The sequence below is a fragment of the Martes martes genome (assembly GCF_963455335.1).
Source record: "Martes martes genome assembly, chromosome: 15".
Lineage (NCBI taxonomy): Eukaryota > Metazoa > Chordata > Mammalia > Carnivora > Mustelidae > Martes > Martes martes.
The window spans coordinates 5,014,523-5,034,238 of NC_137903.1; the positions used below are offsets into that span (position 1 = coordinate 5,014,523).

General features: G+C 44.8%; 1 protein-coding gene across 1 annotated transcript in view; it reads right to left on the bottom strand.

Annotated features, from left to right (window-relative positions):
• Positions 1-19,709, bottom strand: part of COPA (COPI coat complex subunit alpha) — a 43,813-nt gene extending 24,104 nt beyond the window's left edge. The window contains exons 1-8 of the mRNA XM_080824262.1: positions 19,565-19,709; positions 16,298-16,411; positions 15,835-15,908; positions 12,851-12,931; positions 8,260-8,336; positions 7,210-7,319; positions 2,019-2,128; positions 539-638 (exon numbers count right to left, since the gene is read on the bottom strand). Coding sequence (XP_080680388.1) covers positions 539-638; positions 2,019-2,128; positions 7,210-7,319; positions 8,260-8,336; positions 12,851-12,931; positions 15,835-15,908; positions 16,298-16,411; positions 19,565-19,604 — 706 coding nt within the window. The 5' untranslated portion in view covers positions 19,605-19,709. The remainder of the gene's footprint in view (positions 1-538; positions 639-2,018; positions 2,129-7,209; positions 7,320-8,259; positions 8,337-12,850; positions 12,932-15,834; positions 15,909-16,297; positions 16,412-19,564) is intronic.
• Positions 19,710-19,716: the final 7 nt, after the last annotated feature.

Sequence of the window (19,716 nt, forward strand, 5' to 3'; positions counted from 1 at the left end):
TCTCATGGTAGAATAAATGCAGCCTTCATAGCTTTTAGTCACCACTGTATCTCCAGAGCCTCGAACAATGATTAGTACAAAGCAGGTACTCAATAAATAGTTTCTGAATGTTTACTCTTAACTACTCTTAATCCTCAAAATCATGGGGCGCCTGGGTGGCTCAGTCGTTAAGCATCTGCCTTCAGCTCAGGTCATGATTCCAGGGTCCTGGGGTTGAGCCCCGAATCGGGCTCCCTGCTCAGTGGGGAGCCTGCTTCTCCCTCTCCCTCTCCCCCTGCTTGTGTTCCCTCTCTCGCTATGTCTATCTCTGTCAAATAAATAAATAGAATCTTTAAAAAAAAGAAAAAAAGGAATCCTCAAAATTAGGATACCTCAAAACAGGAAAAAAAAGAATGGGACAATGTCTATGTTCCTAGGGTTAGCGTTAAGAACCCAAGTTAGGAAAATGGGTCACTAAGTCCAGAAGACCTGGCTCCCTCACCTTGTTGGCCAGCAGCCTGCTCTTCAGACCCAGTGATACTGTCCCTGGTCTACTCACCGTTCATGCGCCAGATCTTCACTTGCCGGTCGTCTGCCCCAGAGACAATAAGGGGCATAGTGGGGTGGAAGGCAGCCCAGTTTACACCACGATCATGACCCTGTGGAAAAAAAGAAGTGGTTCTTCTACAGTGGCTTTGTAACGATCACTGAAAGCAAACTAAAGCGCCACCGGGTGGTTATCAAAAACGTCTCTGATTTTTACTCCTCCAGAGAAGAGTCAAGGGATTATGGTAGTCTAAGATACGAACATGAGAGTTAGTACCAACCCACCCAATACTATACCCAAGTTCTCATGGCAATTCCCAAATCTTTCTACCCCCAAAGTCAGCATCACTTGCATTTGGGATACCCTGCCTTGTTTTGTTATCTATTTATGTTATTTCCCCAACTAATTATTAGCCTCACAAGAATAAAAACCAATTTTATAACTTGAGGAAATGTGGTCAGGAAACTCTCGGGCGAGTCCCAATACTCTTAGGAAACCTACGAGGCCCAAACTATTTTTGTAATTAATGTTAAGACATTATTTGCCTTTTTCACTTTCACTCTCTCCTGAGGATAATGTTTTCCAGAGGCTGCGTGACATGACGTCATTGCTTTGATGGCTAACGGAATGTGTGCTTATGCATTTTATGTTTTAAAAAGTTCTTACTTTTAATTTCAGATACGGTAAAGACTGAAATTTTTTTAACGTGACATAAACCACGTTAACATGAAGTCTGTGGGGTCCTCAGTAAGTCTTTAGGGTATACAGAGATTCTCAGACCGCAAAGCTTGAGAACTAATTTTCAGACATCTTGTACTTAGTTGTACTCAGTACTGCAACAGGACAGCAGATAAGGTAGTCTCCGATCAGCAGTGTTTTAGAGAGACTTCATGCTGTGGCATAAATCCCCTGGGTTTTAGACTCCGATCCAAGTTCAAATCCTAGTTCCTCCATTTACTAGATACATGTGAATTTTGGTAAACTGCCCAATTTCTCTAAGTCTCAATTTTTTTCATATGTTAAATGAAGTTACCGATATCTGCCTCGGAGGATAGCTGTGAGGATTAAATTAAGATATTTTTTAAAAACCTAGTTTCTTTCTCTAATGCTTTTCTGCTTCCTCACCACGCACACAAATTCCTCACCCACGGCTGGTCCTTAATAACTCTGATTACATCACAACCCCCACCCCACTCCCTACTCTCACAAGAGGCATGCGAACAGACTCTGCTTTGGGGTGCGACAGAGCCGACGCCAGCTTTCTCCCTCCCTCCCCGCTGGGCTTAGGAGGTGACATGACTCTCCCTCAGGTGCCACAGAGGCTTCACCTCTCCCAGTTCCCGGACTTTCTGTCGCCAGGGCCTCCACACAATGCCCAGCACTTCACAGGCACCACACAGATCTCTGCCCCAGGAGGGAACGAGCAAGTGGCGTCCTGTCCCTGCTCCCCCGACGAGAGCCCCCACGAGCTGCGGGCCGTGAAGATCAGTACCTCCAGCACGTGTTTGACCACCGCGTCGGTCGTTCCGAACAGATCGACCCCGGTTATTCCTCGCACGTCGGACTCCACTGCACCAGGGGACAAGTTTTTTTTCCTTAGACCTTTGGAGGGAGGAGGAGTGGGATGGAAGACACAAAATCATGTTACCAAAGAGAGCCCAGTAACAGAGGCACGGGAAGGTGCAGGGAGAGACTAACGTTAAGGACAAAGAAAGGAAAAAGAAATCGGGAGAGACGGAAGTCGGTCAAGAGCCCCTATCTACCTCTCCAGAAATGTTCCAGATGCTGACGCACTTTGACGAGCCTCTCTTTCCCTCCCTGAACGCTTCACAGCCCTGCTACTGGGATCTCCTCCCCGAGGACGAGGACGGCAATCCAGACCCCTGACCCGGCTAACCTCCTCGGCAAGCTTTGTCCCAAGAGCTGTCTCCCTGAGATCATTCCCAGTCTTGTTCTTGAACTGTGGCCTGAAGCGGTAAACCTCCCATTTCCACTTTCAACTTTAGGGCAACTATAGTAACTTTTCTTCCATCATCTCAAAAACCTTGGAAGAAAAGCCATTTGGGGGAGCCGCAGCTCCGTGCTTTTCAAGCGGGAGGCGGCTCAGCCACGCCACGGGACAGCTCCAGCGCAGCTAAGGAAACAAGGCCTATTAAACGCTGAACAACTGTTTGGTGGAAGAGAGGATACAAGTACAACTGTGCAGAAAGTGTACTCTTCTATGTGACTCTTACGCAGGGACCAAAATAATTTCAACTGCCAAGTCCTGATGCACAACAGAACTTCATAATGTACTCGCAACAAAAAGATGGCCGGACCAACGTAATTTCTTTCCTTTAGATCATGACTAATAAAATCTAGTTAGGGTAAAAATAAATTTTATAAATAAATAAATAAAAACTGTCAGCCCTTTTAAGCTCTGACTTAAAAAGGCTGGTTACAGATCTGAGTATGTGTACTTTGCCAACAAATCTTCTGGAGGCTAGTTTCGCTGAGAGGAACTTCCCATAATTTGAAAACAACAGAAAAAAGACACCAGGATAAGAACAGTCTTATTCACACAGGACCCAAACTCAGGGCTCAACTACACCTATCTTTAAAGACTATCTGTGGTACGCAACCAAAGCTATGCTTGTTAGCATGCTTTACAACTACTTTACATTTGAAAAGCACTTTGTGATTTTTCAAAGCACTCAATTTTACATTTTACACTTGATTGCAGATGTTCTATAATTTGATCCTGATAACAACCTTAGAGACAGGCAAGCAGGTATAATTATACTTTAATAAGAAAACAGAACTGGGACTAAAATTCTATCTTTTGAAGTATTTGTGGGGGAAAGCGGGAATTCAAACTACTGGCACTTGTAAAATAAAAAACAAGTATCCACAATTGGGGGGGAAATAAAAGCCATCACTGAAAATAAAACTTAAGTCACCTTAAGTCTAAAAGTTGGTCTCTGTAGGAAAATATAAACATTTAAGTTTAATGATTACATTTATCTTTGTTTTAAAATTACAGTATTAATGTAATCTCTTCTCTTCCATCAGCACTGGGGAGGCAAGTGCTAAGAGGGCCCGATGGCGTCAATCACCTTGTCCCCTGTCCAAGATGAGCACTTAGTCAACAGTAAGAGAAATAACACGGATGCTGTAACAAAAATGCACTCTCCAAACCTTCATAAGTACATCATCAAAGGGATGTCTCTTCTCACTTACTTCGCTTGTCTCTTTAATGGGATCTGTCAACTTCTTCTAATGGGTCTGGTGTATGAAACAGATTCAAAGGAAGACACAGAGACAGCTGTGAAGAACTTCACTTCCAATAAACCTCAACAAACACATTAAAAGGAAAAGCCGTATGACAGAACGCAAGCCTCTGCTGCACTTGCTGTCATGATTCAGGAAAGGGGGCAGAGCAAAACCAGACAGATGAATAGTGACAGGCAGTGAAAAAGATACTCAGAGAAGAAATATTTGAGCGTTTGAAAAGCCACTCACTACAACTGAACGACAGATGGAAAATTTCTACAGCAGCTACTCAAATCCAGAGGGAAGGGAGTTCACTCTCAGACTGGACCAGGTTGACGCACGCTTCCCAATGGGGGCCAGCGGAAGTAGTAAAAAGAGAGGAATAAGGACAGGAATTGGCAGCAAATTAATACTTTTTTAGTTGTCATTTCAAAGATAAAGCCTGAATTACACGGGCTTGACATGCAAAGGTGTAAGCACATTAAGATAATTTAACTGTCAGTTTACTTGGAAGATCAAGCTAAAAAAACAACCTATCTTCTATATCTAGATTGTAAATATATTCTCTTTTAAACATACTTTGCCAGGCTAACAGAAAAGATTCAGGTTAAGTAAGCCCCAAGGGGCTCAATTCTCATAGCACAGATAACAAGACAGGTTTTTCTTTAAAGATCTCTGTTTTCTTACTGTTATGTTAAGCTCAGAGAGGTAGACATTCCAAACAATTAGGATTTTCAGCAGTCCTTTAAATGTGAGGGTATTCATTCTCTGACTCAGAATGCACTTCTCCTCTCTCGGAGTTACTACCTCTGGTCCCTAAAAGACCTGAAAGCTAATTCCTCTTCCTGTGTTCAGACTTACTCGAACCCAGGCAAAAATAACTCGGCTAATAAGAGTATGCTGATCTCCAGAAAAGGAAAGAATAAATGTAAAAGTCTAACTCAAAGCTCCTTTTGGTTAAAGACCAAAGCAACTCCTTTCACTCTCGTTAAGGGGTTACTGGAAGTCCAGAGAGTTTTAAGTAGAGAAAAACACTTAGAAATGGGAAAGAGAGCATTCACATTAGTAGAGCAAGTCAGCACGAAGTGCTCAGCATCACATATGCTAACCAAGTACAGCGATCACAACTGTTAGACGGCGACCCACGCCCTGCACACATTCAAGAGCAAGTAGAAACCCCAACTGGGGTCAAACTCTCTCTCCTCTCGGTTTTAAGGTCCTTAATTCTGACGCAAAAATGACCTTCAACCTACAAAAGTGAAGAAAAGGTTTCCTTGCTTCGGGCATTTCGGGTTATCAGTGAGAATCCACGACCCGAACTGGCCCAATCACCATACCAGGCCAGCGGCACCCGCGGTGCCAGGTGGGCGCGTGGCCAGCACTCTCAGAGCGGGGCGGAGAGGCCCCTCTCAGAGGCCCTAATGGCCAAAGCATCCCTTACGCATGTAACAAATTGACTTCTTTATGATCTCCAGTGGCATTAGATATATACCATTCTCGTGAGAAGCGAGAAAACAGTCACTCCCGGTATCTGGGTGGCGCTCGGTCCTGTCACAGAGCTCTGGCTGGGAAACGCTCTGCTCGGTAAGGGAGGCTCCGCGGCAGAAACCGCACGAGCCGGATGCAAGCCCCGCGGGCTCCTGCACCCAGAGACCGAGAGGGCGCTCTGAATGTGTGCACGCTGAAAACCACGGAAAGCCACAGCTGGGTTACTGAGAGAGTAAAGAAGGAGCCCCCCGGCCCGAGCGGTGAGGAGAGAGCACAGGCTCACGGCGCCTGTGTTAACCCCTCTCGGCAAGGCTGGTCACATCTGGGTGTACTTCAAAAGGCCTCATCAGTCTGACGAAAAACTGCAATGGCAGAAGCCCCAGTGGAAAAGAGCATGACTTGCCTCTATCACCATACGTTCTTGCTGACGCCACTGCCCTCTCACCCTGACCCTCTGAGAAGTGCAGACGGTTCTAGAAATTCCAAGACCAGAGTCATCACAACGGTTCGCCATGACACAGGACTCAGACTGCCATCCCCGAGTTCAAGACAATACGAAACATACGCTGAGTTTCTGTCAAAAACTCTTCTCGTGGCTGGGAAGGGCAGGGGGCTGAGGGATGGGTGAGAGCGTCTGTGTCACCTCAATTACTTTCCAGCTCTTCAGATCTCTGCCACACCAAAACACGTACACATGAGAAAGTTGAAAAGTTAAAAGAAGAAAAAGAAAAAAAAGAACCCAAAGGTTCTGCTCTCCCTCTGCTGCAAGATTTCCATGCTGCACGGATCTTACCCAACTGCTCCAGGCAGCACTCCGAGCGCTGCTCCCAGAAATCCAACTCTCTGACTCGCTGTTCCTAAGTGGCTCGTACGATGGGCAAGCACTGTGGTGCTCCAGCCCGCCACGTCACCAGCGAGCTGAGAAAAGCTACGACCTGGGCCACACAACTCAGACGGGTGACACCTCTGCCACAAAAAAGAACCAGGCCAAGGACCCCTGAGTCCTTCCTTTCATAGAAGGAAGCAAGTGTTTGGCCCTCTCGCCACTGACCTTCCACAGAACCCCCATCTCTAGGAATTCTGAAAAGCAACAAGTAGAGAGACAATCCAGCTGGTGGTAAGTAAACTTTACTGGGCAGGGAACCGCAGCAGCCGGTGTTCCTTTTCCGTGTTCCAGCCATCCATGAAGCCCTTCCGGCCGGCCAGCCTACTGGCCTACCGGCCTCCCCGCCTCACAGGGGCCATCGTTTCCTCGAGTTTACGCTCTCGGCTTAGCAACTTCTCACGCCTCCTCTACATAGCGCCAAACAGTAAATCCGTACTCCCAAATCAAGATACATAAACTGTGAAAAGAGGGATTATCCCAACTCTCTAAAATCTATAAATCTATTTTAATTTCTGGTCACTTTAACTTCTAGAAGTCTGCCCACTGAAAGGTTTCCTGGACATAAAAATCCCATCCTCCCCGGTGCTTCCTACATTAGAAGAAATGGAGGGATTTTTCTATTTCTAAATGAGGCCACAAGATTCCAGAATCTTGCTTCCCTGCATTCATCTATTCCCAAAATTCATTTTGGTGGAAGATGTTATCTCTTGTTTTATTTCACTGGAAGGCATGACTCTCAGATATTCCCAGGTATACAGATTCTACATGTTACACTATACAGCAGCATCTAGATTTTTACTACAAACTCTTCCACCTACAAAGTGAAACTCCCTTCAGGTTAAATACACTTTCCAGAGCAGCCACTTTCCTCAACAATATGCTAACGCCAAGAACCATCAAAAGCAGACTTAATACCCTCATAAGCAGAGACGCTATTACATGAGAACAGAATATTCTAACTTCTCCTGTTCTAAGCCAACTACCCTCACTATTTTAAAAGCAATTGCAGTTTTGCGCCAGACACGATGAGGCTGTCCCCTGAACTTGGGCAGCTCACCAGAAATATCCCAAACACGCACAGTCTGGTCCAGGCTGGCTGACACAACCAGGTCTTCTGAGGGGTGAAACTGAGCACACATTACATAATGGTTGTGTCCTGTTAACACGCTGCAAGAAGAAAAAAGAAAGACAATACCAAATTAAGAGGCAGGACTCAACAGACGCCTACACTCTAAATACCACTCTCCATACTTAACAGATAACAGTCCCAAGTATTCTTTTTGGAGGCAAAGGCAAGTCACCCTAACAATTTTGAATTAGGAACAGTAAGCAAGGTCAGCTCTTTTAACAATAGTCCCCTTCTTTCCTCCGATGCTTCAGCATTTAAATGTTACTAATTGCAGGAGACGTACATTGCACCACTCTCCTCTCCTATTAAAAATGTTCATATATCGGGGCGCCTGGGTGGCTCAGTCGTTAAGCGTCTGCCTTCGGCTCAGGTCATGATCCCAGCGTCCTGGGATCAGGCCCCGCATCGGGCTCCCTGCTTGGCGGGAGGCCTGCTTTCCCTCTCCTAGTCCCCCTGCTTGTGTTCCCTCTCACACTGTCTCTCTCTCTGTCAAATAAATAAAATCTTTAAAAAAAAAAAAAAAAGTTCACATGTCAAAATAAATGGAGTCTTAGTAATTTATACCGGAAACTACCAGTTAGATTTTGGTGGAATAATCCCTCTTAAATAGCATCATTTTCAAGGGTCCTTACAGCTTCATGGAAAGCTCAAGACTTGAACAGGAAGCAGGACGATGGTCCAGACCTTAACTCGGGTTTCATGGGAACAGAACTGAAAACTAGCTGAAAGTTTTGTTCTAAAAGCCTAGTGATGCCCTCCCTTCCCTGGCAAGAAGTGATTCGAAAATCCAGACTGTGACGTTACTAACCAGTCTGCCTCTATACTTATCATCTATTAAAAGCATCTTACAAATACAACGAGTGATTAGTCAGCGGGCAGGGCCCACCAGGGAAGGGAAAGGATTGCTCTGAAGGGAAGCTTGTTATGCAAACACTAGGCAGAACGGAGCCTCTCTCTCGGCTGCGTCTCCTGCTTTACCAGACACAGGTTCTAGACTGCCAGTTCCACACTCGGATGGTCTGGTCATCTGAGGCGCTCAGAATCCAGGGGTATTCCTGAAAGACAATCCAGACAAGGGTTTCAACACTAAACAAATGTGTTTTTTCGGGCTCTGTAGCCACAGCTCTCTTTGGAGGAAACCTCCCACTGCTGGGCATCTCAGTTGTGCTAGCAAAGGGACCACAGTTTCTGTCTCCTCCCCACCATCCTGCCAGCTTTTCCCACAGCGGCACTTTCACCTGGAGATTTCAGAACGGAAGCCAGACAAAGGCATGAAGGAGTATGAGAGGCGAAGAATATATATCGTTCTTACTTTTATGTGCCTGTGTGTGCCTACATGTATTTCTACTTATACACAGTTAGTCCTGTCAATTAAGATCCTATGAAAGGATCTTCTCTCTTTCACTCTAGGATTAGAACGCTGTTTCATGGTCTGACTCCTGTCACACCACCCAGTCTCAAAAAATTCCCATCTCAGGAACCAAAGCACAAAATAACATGGAAAAACAACTGAGTTCTTTTAGAGTCTGTAAGTTTATTGAGAAAAGAAGGTACTTCTTATTCACAGTAGTATGTTCAGTGCTTAGCACAGAACTTAATAAGTACAAGGCACACATCTACTTATTGAGCCAAAAAAATAAAAGAAACTTTTTCTGAACTTTGCAACTGGATGGCAACTTGTTCTGGACAGATCTTCAGCACGTCCCTTACCCCGAGGACAAAACAATTTGCTTCACAGATCATCTCATCAAGCGGTTATCATTCTCAAATGTCTTCTTTTTAATTGATCACATATATTTCTATTAATTACCTGACATCACTGAAACCCAGATTTTTCCATCCATAAAATGGGGTTATTATTGACATTTCTGAGTCGAATGAGTCTTCGAAGGGGGCCGTTCTGTACGTGGAAGGACGTCTAGCAGCATACCTGGGTTCCGTGCACCAGATGTCGGCAGCCTTTGTGCCCTAAGCCAGGACAACAAAAATGTGTCCAGACACTACCACGTCCTCTAGGGGGCAAAATGCCCCGTGGTGGAGAACCATGGAAGAGGTTCCTAAAACCATTCAGGCCACTCAGCAAGTATTCCATTCACACTGGCCACCTCCTCCTCTTATCATTCTAGACTTAAAATAAAAGCAAACACCACAGGGTCTTAACCCTGCACATGATTTCCTCAAAGTCCCAGTAGTGCTGGAGGTAAAAATTGAGGATGAAAGGACTCGGAGAACGGCCTTAATAAAATGTATTTCCTTGGGACGCCTGGGTGGCTCAGTTGGTTAAGCGGCTGCCTTCGGCTCAGGTCATGATCCCAGCGTCCTGGGATCGAGTCCCACATCGGGCTCCTTGCTCTGCAGGGAGCCTGCTTCTCCCTCTGCCACTCTGTCCGCCTGTGCTCGCACTCTCTCTCTCTCTCTCTCTCTCTGACAAATAAATAAATAAAATCTTTAAAAAAAAAAAAATGTATTTCCTTCATTTTGTTCTGTGCGTTGAGAGAAGTTTCAGGCATCGAACAGAAAGCACTCTTGGCTTCATTTCTCATGAAGTGAAGCAGGTCCTCCAGGACTAAGTGTCAGCAGGACGGCCTCATCACCAGCCACAAGCTCACAGCAAGGCCTGCGCCGTCTGAGAATTTTCTTTTTCCTCATGGTAAGTGCACTCTTTGATCGCCATCCCCTATTTCGCCTAGCCTCCCCTCTGGTAACCATCATCATGTTCTCTATAGTTAGGAATCTGTTTCTTGATCTGTCTTTGTTTCTCCTTCACTCATTTGTTGTATTTCTTAAATTCCACATGAAGGAGATCATACAGTATTTGTCTTTCTTACTTATTCTGCTTAGTATTTTATTCTAGCTCCATCCGTGTCCCTGTAAATGTCAAGATTTTATTCCCGTTTAACACTGAATATTTCACACACTTCTTTATCCGCTCATCTGTCAACAGACACGTAGGATGCTTCCATAGCTCGGCTACTGTAATTCATGTGGCAATAAACATAGGGGTACGTGTATCCCTCTGATTTAGTGTTTCTGTATTTTGGGGATAAATACCCAGTAGTGTGACTACCGGATCACTGGGTAGCTCTAGTTTTTGTTTTTGTTTTTTTTTTTTTTGCGGAACCTCCATATTATTTTTCCAGAGTGACTGCACCAGTTTGCATTCCCACCAACAGCGCTTGAGAGTTCCGCTTTCTCATGAGAGTTCCGCTTTCTCCATCCTCGCCAACACTTGTGGTTCCTTGCATTGTTCATTTTGGCCATTCTGGCAGATGGAAGGTGATAGCTCACTGCAGCTCTGATTTGTATCTCCTTGGTGCTGAGTGAGGTTGAGCATCGTATCAGGTGTCCGCTGGCCATCTGTGTATCTTTGGAGAAATGTCTGCTCACATCTTCTGCCCATTTTTTAATTGGATTATCTGGTTTTGGATGTTAAGTTTGTTGTTGCTGTTGTTTTTACTTAAAGTAGGCTCCACCACCAGCATGGAGCCCAACACAGGGCTTGAACTCACAACCCTGAGATCAAGACCTGAGTTGAGATCAAGCGTCAGATGCTCAACTGACTGAGCCACCAGGCATGCCTGGGTATTAAGTTTTTTAAGTTCTTTATACATTTTGGATACTAAACCTTTATTGGACGTCATTTACCAACATCTTCTCCCATTCCACGGGTTGCCTTTTAGTTTTGATTACTGTTTCCTTCACTATACAAAAGCCTTTCATTTTGATGTAATCCCAAGTTTATTTTTGCTTTTATTTCCCTTGCCTCAGGAGAACTTACCTTAAGAAATGTTGCTATGGCTCAGGGTGCCTAGGTGGCTCAGTGGGTTAAGTCTCTGCCTTCGGCTCAGGTCATGGTCTCAGGGTCCTGGGATCGAGCCCCACATGGGGCTCTCTGCTCAGCAGGGAGCCTGATATCCCCTCTCTCTGCCTGCCTCTCTGCCTACTTGTGATCTTTCTCTGTCAAATACATGAATAAAATCTTTAAAAAAAAAAAAAACATGTTGCTAGGGCCAATGTCAAAGAAATTACAGCCTGCGCTCTCTTCAAGCACTTTTTTTTTTTTAAAGTAAGCTCCATGCCCAGCATGAGATCAAGACCTAAGCTCAGATTCAGAGACCTAAGCTCAAGATTCAGCTGTTTAACCCACTGAGCCATGCCAACACTCCTCTGGGACTTTTATGGTTTCAGGTCTCATATTTAGGTCTTTAATCCATTTTGAGTTTATTTTTGTGTATGGTGAAAAAAATAATCTAGTTTCATTCTTTTGCATGTAGCTGTCCAGTTTTTCCAACACCATTTCTTGAAGAATCTGTCCCATTGTATATTCATTCCTCATTTGTCCAAGATTAATTGACCATATAATTGTGGGTTTACTTCTGGGCTCGCTATTCTGTTCCAAAGATCTGTGTGTCTCTTTTTATGCCAGTACCAGACTGTTTTAATTACCATTGCTCTGTAATACAACTTAAAGTCTGAAATTGTGATATCTCCAGTCTTTTTCAAGACTGCTTTGGCTAATCGCTTCTTGGCCTTTTGGCTAGGATCAAGTGAAGACTGCTTTGGCTATGCAGGGGTCTTCTGTGGTTCCATACAAATCTGAGGACTGTTTGTTCTAGTTCTATGAAAAATGGTGTTCGTATTTTGACAGGAATTTCATTAAATCTGTAGATTGCTTTGGTGAGTATAGACATTTTAACAGTATTTGTTCTTCCAAACCATGAGCATACAATGTCCTTCCATTTCTTTGTTCATCTCCAATTTCTTTCATCAGTGTTGTATAGTTTTCAGACTACAGGTCTTTCACCTTTTTGGTTAATCATTCTCACATGTTTTTGCTATAATTTTTGCAATCATTCTAAATTTTTTTAATTTTACAAAAAGAAATAAACTATACTTAACCAAGAAACTCTTGCCTATTTCATTATATTCTAACTGAATTCAAGAGACTTAGTCAAGAAGCAGTAGAAATTAAATCTAATAGCATAGAATTATAGAAAGATCCAGACAGGTTGAGACTGGTTAAGAGGCTGGGAGTCTCTAATCTACATTTAACTCTGTCTTCTAGGATACTTGACAGATCAAAGAAGGTAGAAAGCCTGGCTAAAAGAACAACCTCTACTGGACCTTAAAATCCTAGGATTGAAAGGTTTGATTGTTCATGCTTCAAACTGATTAGCTCATCAAAACGGCATCTAACATCCCTCCAGACACACCTACTTAAAAACCCACTTGGAACTAGTCTGCAAACTTTTGTTCGCTAGCTCAGCAAACCTGAAATCAAATCTCTGCTTTTCCCAATAGAGAATCAATGCCTTCCTTATAAAGCCCACTGAATCCAATTCAATTCAATTCAATTCAATTTGATACAACCCTAAGTGTTTCCTTTTTGCAGAAGGAAACAAAAGATCAACAATAAAGCAGAAAGATCAACACCACACAGATTCTAGAAGAGCCACTCCAAGAACCCTGATAATTCTGGTATCAAAGCATGGGTTCTTGAGATGTAAGTAGAAGATACCACAGAGAAAGCGAAGAATGCTCTACAACTAGAGGCACCATGGCTACTTACGTGATGGAAAAATGTGGTGCGAATGTAGTCCAAATGCCCAAGCAATGTGAAGAGACAGCGCCGAAGCTTGTAATTCCACACCTGCAAGGAGAAACGCAACTAAGCAATACGACACAAGGGTCCTGAGCCTCAAAGAGCTTCAGGTTTCTCAACAAGTACATTTGGTTTATATTTTGGCATTTCTAAATAAGTAGGAACCCTGATAGAAGTCTTGTTTAAGACTTGTTTAAGGTTGGGGCACCTGGGTGGCTCAGTGGGTTAAGCCTCTGCCTTCGGCTCAGGTCATGATCTCGGGGTCCTGGGATCGAGCCCCGCATCGGGCCCTCTGCTTGGCGGGGAGCCTGCTTCCCTCCCTCTCTCTCTGCCTGCCTCTCTGCCTACTTGTGATCTCTGTCTGTCAAATAAATAAATACAATCTTGGGGCGCCTGGGTGGCTCAGTGGGTTAAAGCCTCCGCCTTCGGCTCGGGTCGTGATCCCAGAGTCCTGGGATCGAGCCCCACGTCGGGCTCTCTGCTCTGCAGGGAGCCTGCTTCCCTTCGTCTCTCTCTCTGCCTGCTTCTCTGCCTACTTGTGATCTCTGCCTGTCAAATAAATGAATAAAATCTTTTAAAAAATAAATAAATACATACATACATACATACATACAATCTTTAAAAAAAAAAAAAAGAAAAGACTTAAGGTTGGAAGCAAAAAGATCAAAGCTGAAAACATAGGTCAGCTAAATATATGGAGAGGGGAAAAAAAGGCAAGGCTAGGGACAATTATGGATAGGTTTTTCCTTTCTTTGGGGAGAAACCATCCCTATTTAATAACATGAGACAAGAGGTCTAACCAGGCTTAACTCTTCTTTCCACTTCATAATTGCGTTCTTAGCTTCAACACTGACCTCCTAGTGTGTTACCTACTACCTTAAATCAGGATAAAAAAGCGGGACAGATACCATGACTCAAAAGGAAACAATAAGGGGTGCCTGGGTGACTCAGTGGGTTAAAGCCTCTGCCTTCGGCTCAGGTCATGATCTCAGGGTCCTGGGATCTAGCCCCGCACTGGGCTCTCTGCTCAGCGGGGAGCCTGCTTCCCCCTCTCTCTCTGCCTGCCTCTCTGCCTACTTGTGATCTCTCTCTCTGTCAAATAAACAAATAAAATCTTGAAAAAAAAATTAAAATTAACTAACTAACTAACATCTCCCTCTTTAAGCAATCCAAAGGTTAACTTGGTCCTTATTTATCCCAACCACTTTCTCCTCCTTTAAATTCTCTCCTTCCTTGGCATCCAATAAGCTTCTGCTTCTTCCCCTTGGTTCACCTCCAAGCTCTAAAATCATTCTTTCCTACATGAACTCTACTTCCTCTAGCTCTTCAATGACAGCTTCTCATTCAACATAATCCCAGAGCGACACCTTCTACAACCTCTGCTTCAGCTCCCTCCTTCATGAGGCCAATGCCCAAATATGACTCCAGTTCAGACGTGTCTCCACAGACTGCCCCTTAGCTACCTCAGACTCATCAGCATCAAGATGGTACTCATTACCCATCTGCCATGGACTGAATGTCTGTGTCTGCCCCCACAGTCACAGGTTGGAATCCTAATGCCCGATGTGAATGGATTAGGAGGCAGGGCCTTTGAGGAGGCTGGAGCCCTGGATCAGTGTCCTCATCAGACAAACTCTGCAGAGATCCCTCACCCCTCCGCCACGTGAAGACACACAGAGGGAAGGCAGCCATCTGCAGCCTAGAAGAGGAACCTCACCAGAAGCTGACTGTGCTGTTCCCCTAATCTTGCACTTGTAGCCTCTGAAACTATGAGAAGTTTCTGTTGCTTATAAGCCACGCAGGCTGTGGTATTCTGTTAGAGCAGCCCCAACAGGCCAAGACACCATCCTCCGCCGGCACTCAAGAAAACTGCACCTCCTCGTTTCTTCCTTTCCCTGTGAATGGTACCCACCCCCCCGCCAGTGATCTAGGCTAGAAGCCTGCAATAAAGGTCATCTTGTTTGTTTCCCCTTACCATCCCTCCAGCAGACTCCCTGATGCCCCTCCTTAAGCTCTCTATTCCATCTGTCTCCACTGTGAAACACCACCGCCTGAGGTTAAGCTCTGCCCATCTACTACTCGGGCTTATAGGACAGTCTCCTAACTGGCATCTCTGCATCCAGCTTGCCTGCTTCCCTCAAACCATCCTGTACACCACCACCCACGTGTTCTTTAAAAAAAAAAAAAAAAAAAAAAGTGAATCTGATGTCACTTGTCTATTTAAACCCCTGTAATGGCTCATTACTAACGATGACACCCAAACTTCTGAGCACTGCAAATAAGCACTCCATGATCCGGCCCCTCTCATCTTCTGGCCCTTCTCACACCTTTTCTCCAGGGTTTACTCACACACACTCATTACATGTCTCAGGTGTATCCAGCTGTGTCATGCCTTTCTTTTTTTTTTTTTTTAAAGATTTTATTTATTTATTTGACAGACAGATCACAAGTAGGCAGAGAGGCAGGCAGAAAGCAGACTCCCTGCTGAGCAGAGAGCCCGATGCGGGGCTCGATCCCAGGACGCTGGGATCATGACCTGAGCCGAAGGCAGCGGCTTTAACCCACTGAGCCACCCAGGCGCCCCTGTGTCATGCCTTTCTATCTTTGACCTGGACTGTCCTTCCCGATTTCACTTTGGTTACCTCTCCAATGTATCACTCAGCGAGCTGTACATGCTATTATTTTGGGTGTATATGTATCTCCTCCATTAGAATATTTCTTATTGTATTAGAATATTTCTCCATTTCTTATTTATTTTTGAATTCCCCCCCAAATAAAACAGTGTCTGGTATACAGCAAGAATTCGATGCATATCTGCTGGATCGGTGTCCCTGATAACATCAGAAAAGCCTGAGCTCTGTATGAATGTGATGTCCTGTTTTGGGTCCCTTCCATAACTGCTCAAACCCAAATCCTATCCTTTACTCCCAATCATAACAGACCCTTTGTACCTTAATCTTATAGTCATCTCCTCCAGAAACAAACAATGGCTGCTGCTTATGGAAGTCAATGCCTCGTACTGGACCTGGGGAAGAAAACAGGCAATGTAGGTTAGAGAGAACTGTACTTCCTAATCAACAAGGTGGTTCTTTCTTTTTTTTTTTTTTTTAAAGATTTTATTTATTTATTTGACAGAGATCACAAGTAGGCAGAGAGGCAGGCAGAGAGAGAGGGGGAAGCAGGATCCCCCCGCAGAGGGCCTGATGCGGGGCTCAATCCCAGCACCCCGAGATCATGACCTGAGCCGAAGGCAGAGGCTTTAACCCACTGAGCCACCCAGGTGCCCCTCCAAGGTGATTCTTATTCAGGATCCAGTCCTTTCATATTCTCTAATCCTAAAGAAAGCTTAAACTGCCCCAGAAGACAATAAATACTAAGATCTCTTTAATTTCCTCCTAGAAACTGTTATCTTACCATCATGTTCATCAAACTTGTCAATAAGGGTACACATCCGATAGTCCCATAACTGGATGACTCCATTGTGTAAACTGGTCAGGATCCAAGGTCTTTTGGGGTGAAAACTGAGCCCTAGGAGGAAAAACAAACAAACGGGACGATCCAATTAGCTAAGCATAGACCACAATAGCATCCCACCAATTCGGATAGGAAAAACAAAGAGCTAAGCTGACCCTAGGCTCATACACTCATTCACTGAATGCCAGACATGAATTTTATGCTGTTTGGTGCTGGATTTTGTTACATTCCTTTAAATATTGCTAGATTTTGTTTTAGGATGTTGTGAGGTTACTTGTTTGGAAGTCTACTTTTAGCTTTGTTAGCGTGAGCACACAACAGCTGTTAGTCTAGATCTAATTTGGCACCACTGTGAAGGTGATGCCACCTGAGGTCTCCAGGTGATGCCCTGCAGTATTAGGAGGCCTTCGATTCTGACAAGTAGGAACACAAAACTACTCCCAGCTCTAAGTGAGCTGCAGGGATTATTCTGCCTTCTTTCTAGATGTTCTTTCCCAGGCTCTGGGTCATTTTCTCACACGTATATGCAGATGAAGACTCAGACAAAGGCCGGACAGCATCCCCTGCAGGATTCCAGTGTTCCCTTTGTAGCTCCCTCTTTGGTATTTTGTCCAGCAAATTCTAGCTGTCTTCAGTGAGACCACAGGGCTCTTTCCCCTTCCCTCTACCACAGCCTGGAAACTCTCCACGTGGTAAGCTGATACAGCCACAGGACTCTCAAGAATCACTCTCCTGCACTGCCTGTCATCCGGTGTCTGAAACCTTTGTTCCACACACTGTGTTCAGTTGTACAGCTGTTTTAAGGTGGAAGGGTAACACTGGTCTTTTTTTACTCTACGATGACTGGAAATGGAAGCCCACAGAAGTAACGACTGCTAACAGTCTGGAGTGTATCATTTCAGACCGTATCATTTTATAAAAAGGAAATAAGTTACACAAACTTCTTTTCTCGATTAGCTATATACCATGGATCTCATTAAGTATATATATATATATATATATATATAGATAGATAGATATAAAACACCTCATTCTTTTTAACAACAGCAAAATACAAATGTACCACATTTTTAAATTATTCTAGTGATAAGCGTCTAAGTTTTTTCCTCTAACTTTCATCTACCAGAAAATGGAGCTTAAAGAAAATATTTCGAAACATAATCTAGTCTGTTTGCATTATTACCGTTTTAGGCTAAAGACCTGGAAGTAGGATTGCTCAGGAATACAGTATGTGCGTTTAACATTTTCATAGATACTATCTGACTGCAAAAAGACTAGGGGCATATAGTCTGATCAAGTTTCTGAAGATACCAATTTTGCACACATTGCCAAACATGGATGTTATTGGTTATTTGTCGTTTTGTTTGTTTTACTAACCTAAAATTTTAAAAAAGGATTAACTTTTTTAAGAGATTTTTAAAAAAATTTGTCAAAGAGGGAGAGAGCACGTGCACACGCACAGAGAGGGAGAAGCAGGCTCCCCACTGAGCAAGGAGCAGGATGTAGGACTCCGTCCCAGGAACCTGGGATCCTGACTCAAGCTAAAGTCAGACGCTTAACCAACTGAGCCACCTTTTCTTTTCTTCCTTTTTTCTTTTTTTTAATATTTCTTTCATTATTAGCGAGTTGGAGAATATTTTCATTTATTTACTGAACACTTACATTTCTTCTAAGTTGTCTATTTTCCCATTAAAAATTATTTTTTTCTGGGACACCTGGGTGGCTCAGTCCATTAAATGGCTGCCTTCGGCTCAGGTCATGATCCCGGGGTCCTGTGATGGAGTCCCACATCGGGCTCCTTGCTCTGTGAGGAGCTTGGTTCTCTCTCTGCCTCCTCTGCCTGCCACTCTGCCTGCTTGTGTGCTCTCTATTTCTGACAAATAAATAGAAAATAAAAACTTAAAAAAAATGTTTTCCTTTGTGGTATGTAGTAATTCCCACTAACAGACAGTAACTCTCATATATTCAAATATCTTTTCCCCCCATTTTCTTTCCCTACTGCCCAGTGAGAAATCAGAAGGGAAAGTTCAAGGATCATGCAGACCCATTTCAGCCATCCATAAATTCCATCACGACTCCCACAAGACTCAGACACTGCTCAGAATCTACTCCCACATGAACAACGGCCTCCGGTTTTTGAGCCACTGAGTCTATACCAGGCACTGTAATAAGCAATCTCGTACATTATCTCATTCCAATTCTAAGGAGAATGTTAATCATTTGCATTTTAGGAATGAGAAAGTAGAGATCTAGAAACCTTAAGTAAGTCGCCCAAGATCATACAGCTTGTTAGGGACTGTTTCAGGATTCCAAAGCAAAGCCCATGTTGACTCCAAATACCAAGTTCTCAAACACCTTGTTCTAATGCATCTTACTAGATATCCAAGATATATGCATATATATAAATTTTTATATGCATAAATATAAAATTTTCCAACCCTCAAGAGATCTCACTTCTCTGCCCTTCCCATTCTAACATTCTAAGAGACACCACCGCTATTTCAGTCCCTGCCCTCCACCTCCACCCACTGATCCTCAAGCTTTGGAGTTCCCATATTTAGGAAACGAAGAATGAGGATGCCCCGTTAAAGATGAACTTCAGATAAAAAGCGAACACTACCGGCAAATCATTTCGCTGTTTCTCTGAACTTCAAATTTAACCAGGCGTGCAGTATTTCATCTGGCAACCTGAGCAAGTTCAGACTTCGCCGGGGCGACGGGCCTCAGTGTCCTGTCTGCAGGTAGGACACAGCGCCTAATGGAGGCCCTGGACGTCGGTAAGGTGCGGCCAACGCCTCGGTGAGAGGCAGCCAGCGCTCGTTTCCGAAAATGCCAGACTTAGATGCGAATGGCACAGGGTGAGACCCGATCCCCAAGGCCACTCCCTATAACACAGTTATCAAAACGCCAACAGGTCACAGGACCCTGCGACGGGGCAAAGCCGGGGGCAGTGGCCCCAGGAGAAGAGGGAACGGAAGGCACCGGGAGCAGCCCTACGGGGCCTCCTGCCGTGCGGGCGCCGCCACAGGTCAACTGCGTCCCGAGGGCGCTTGGGAGAGACAGGGCTGCAGAACGGCCGCCAGGCCGACCCGCCCTCCTCCCCTCGGCCTCCGGGCTCGCTCGGTGGGCCCCGCTCGGCCTCTCTCGCCCCAGCGCAGCGCCGCGCCGACACCCAGCCCCCGAGCTCCCCCTGGTTTTCGCCACTACCTTTGACCCGCGCGCTCTTGGTCTCGAATTTGGTTAGCATCCTTCAGGCCTCCGGCTCCGAGGTGCCGACCCAAGCCCCGCCACTCCCTGCTGCCCTTCGGCTCCCTCCACGTCAGCGCCGCTACGCTGCACCTCCCGGAAGCTCCCCGGAC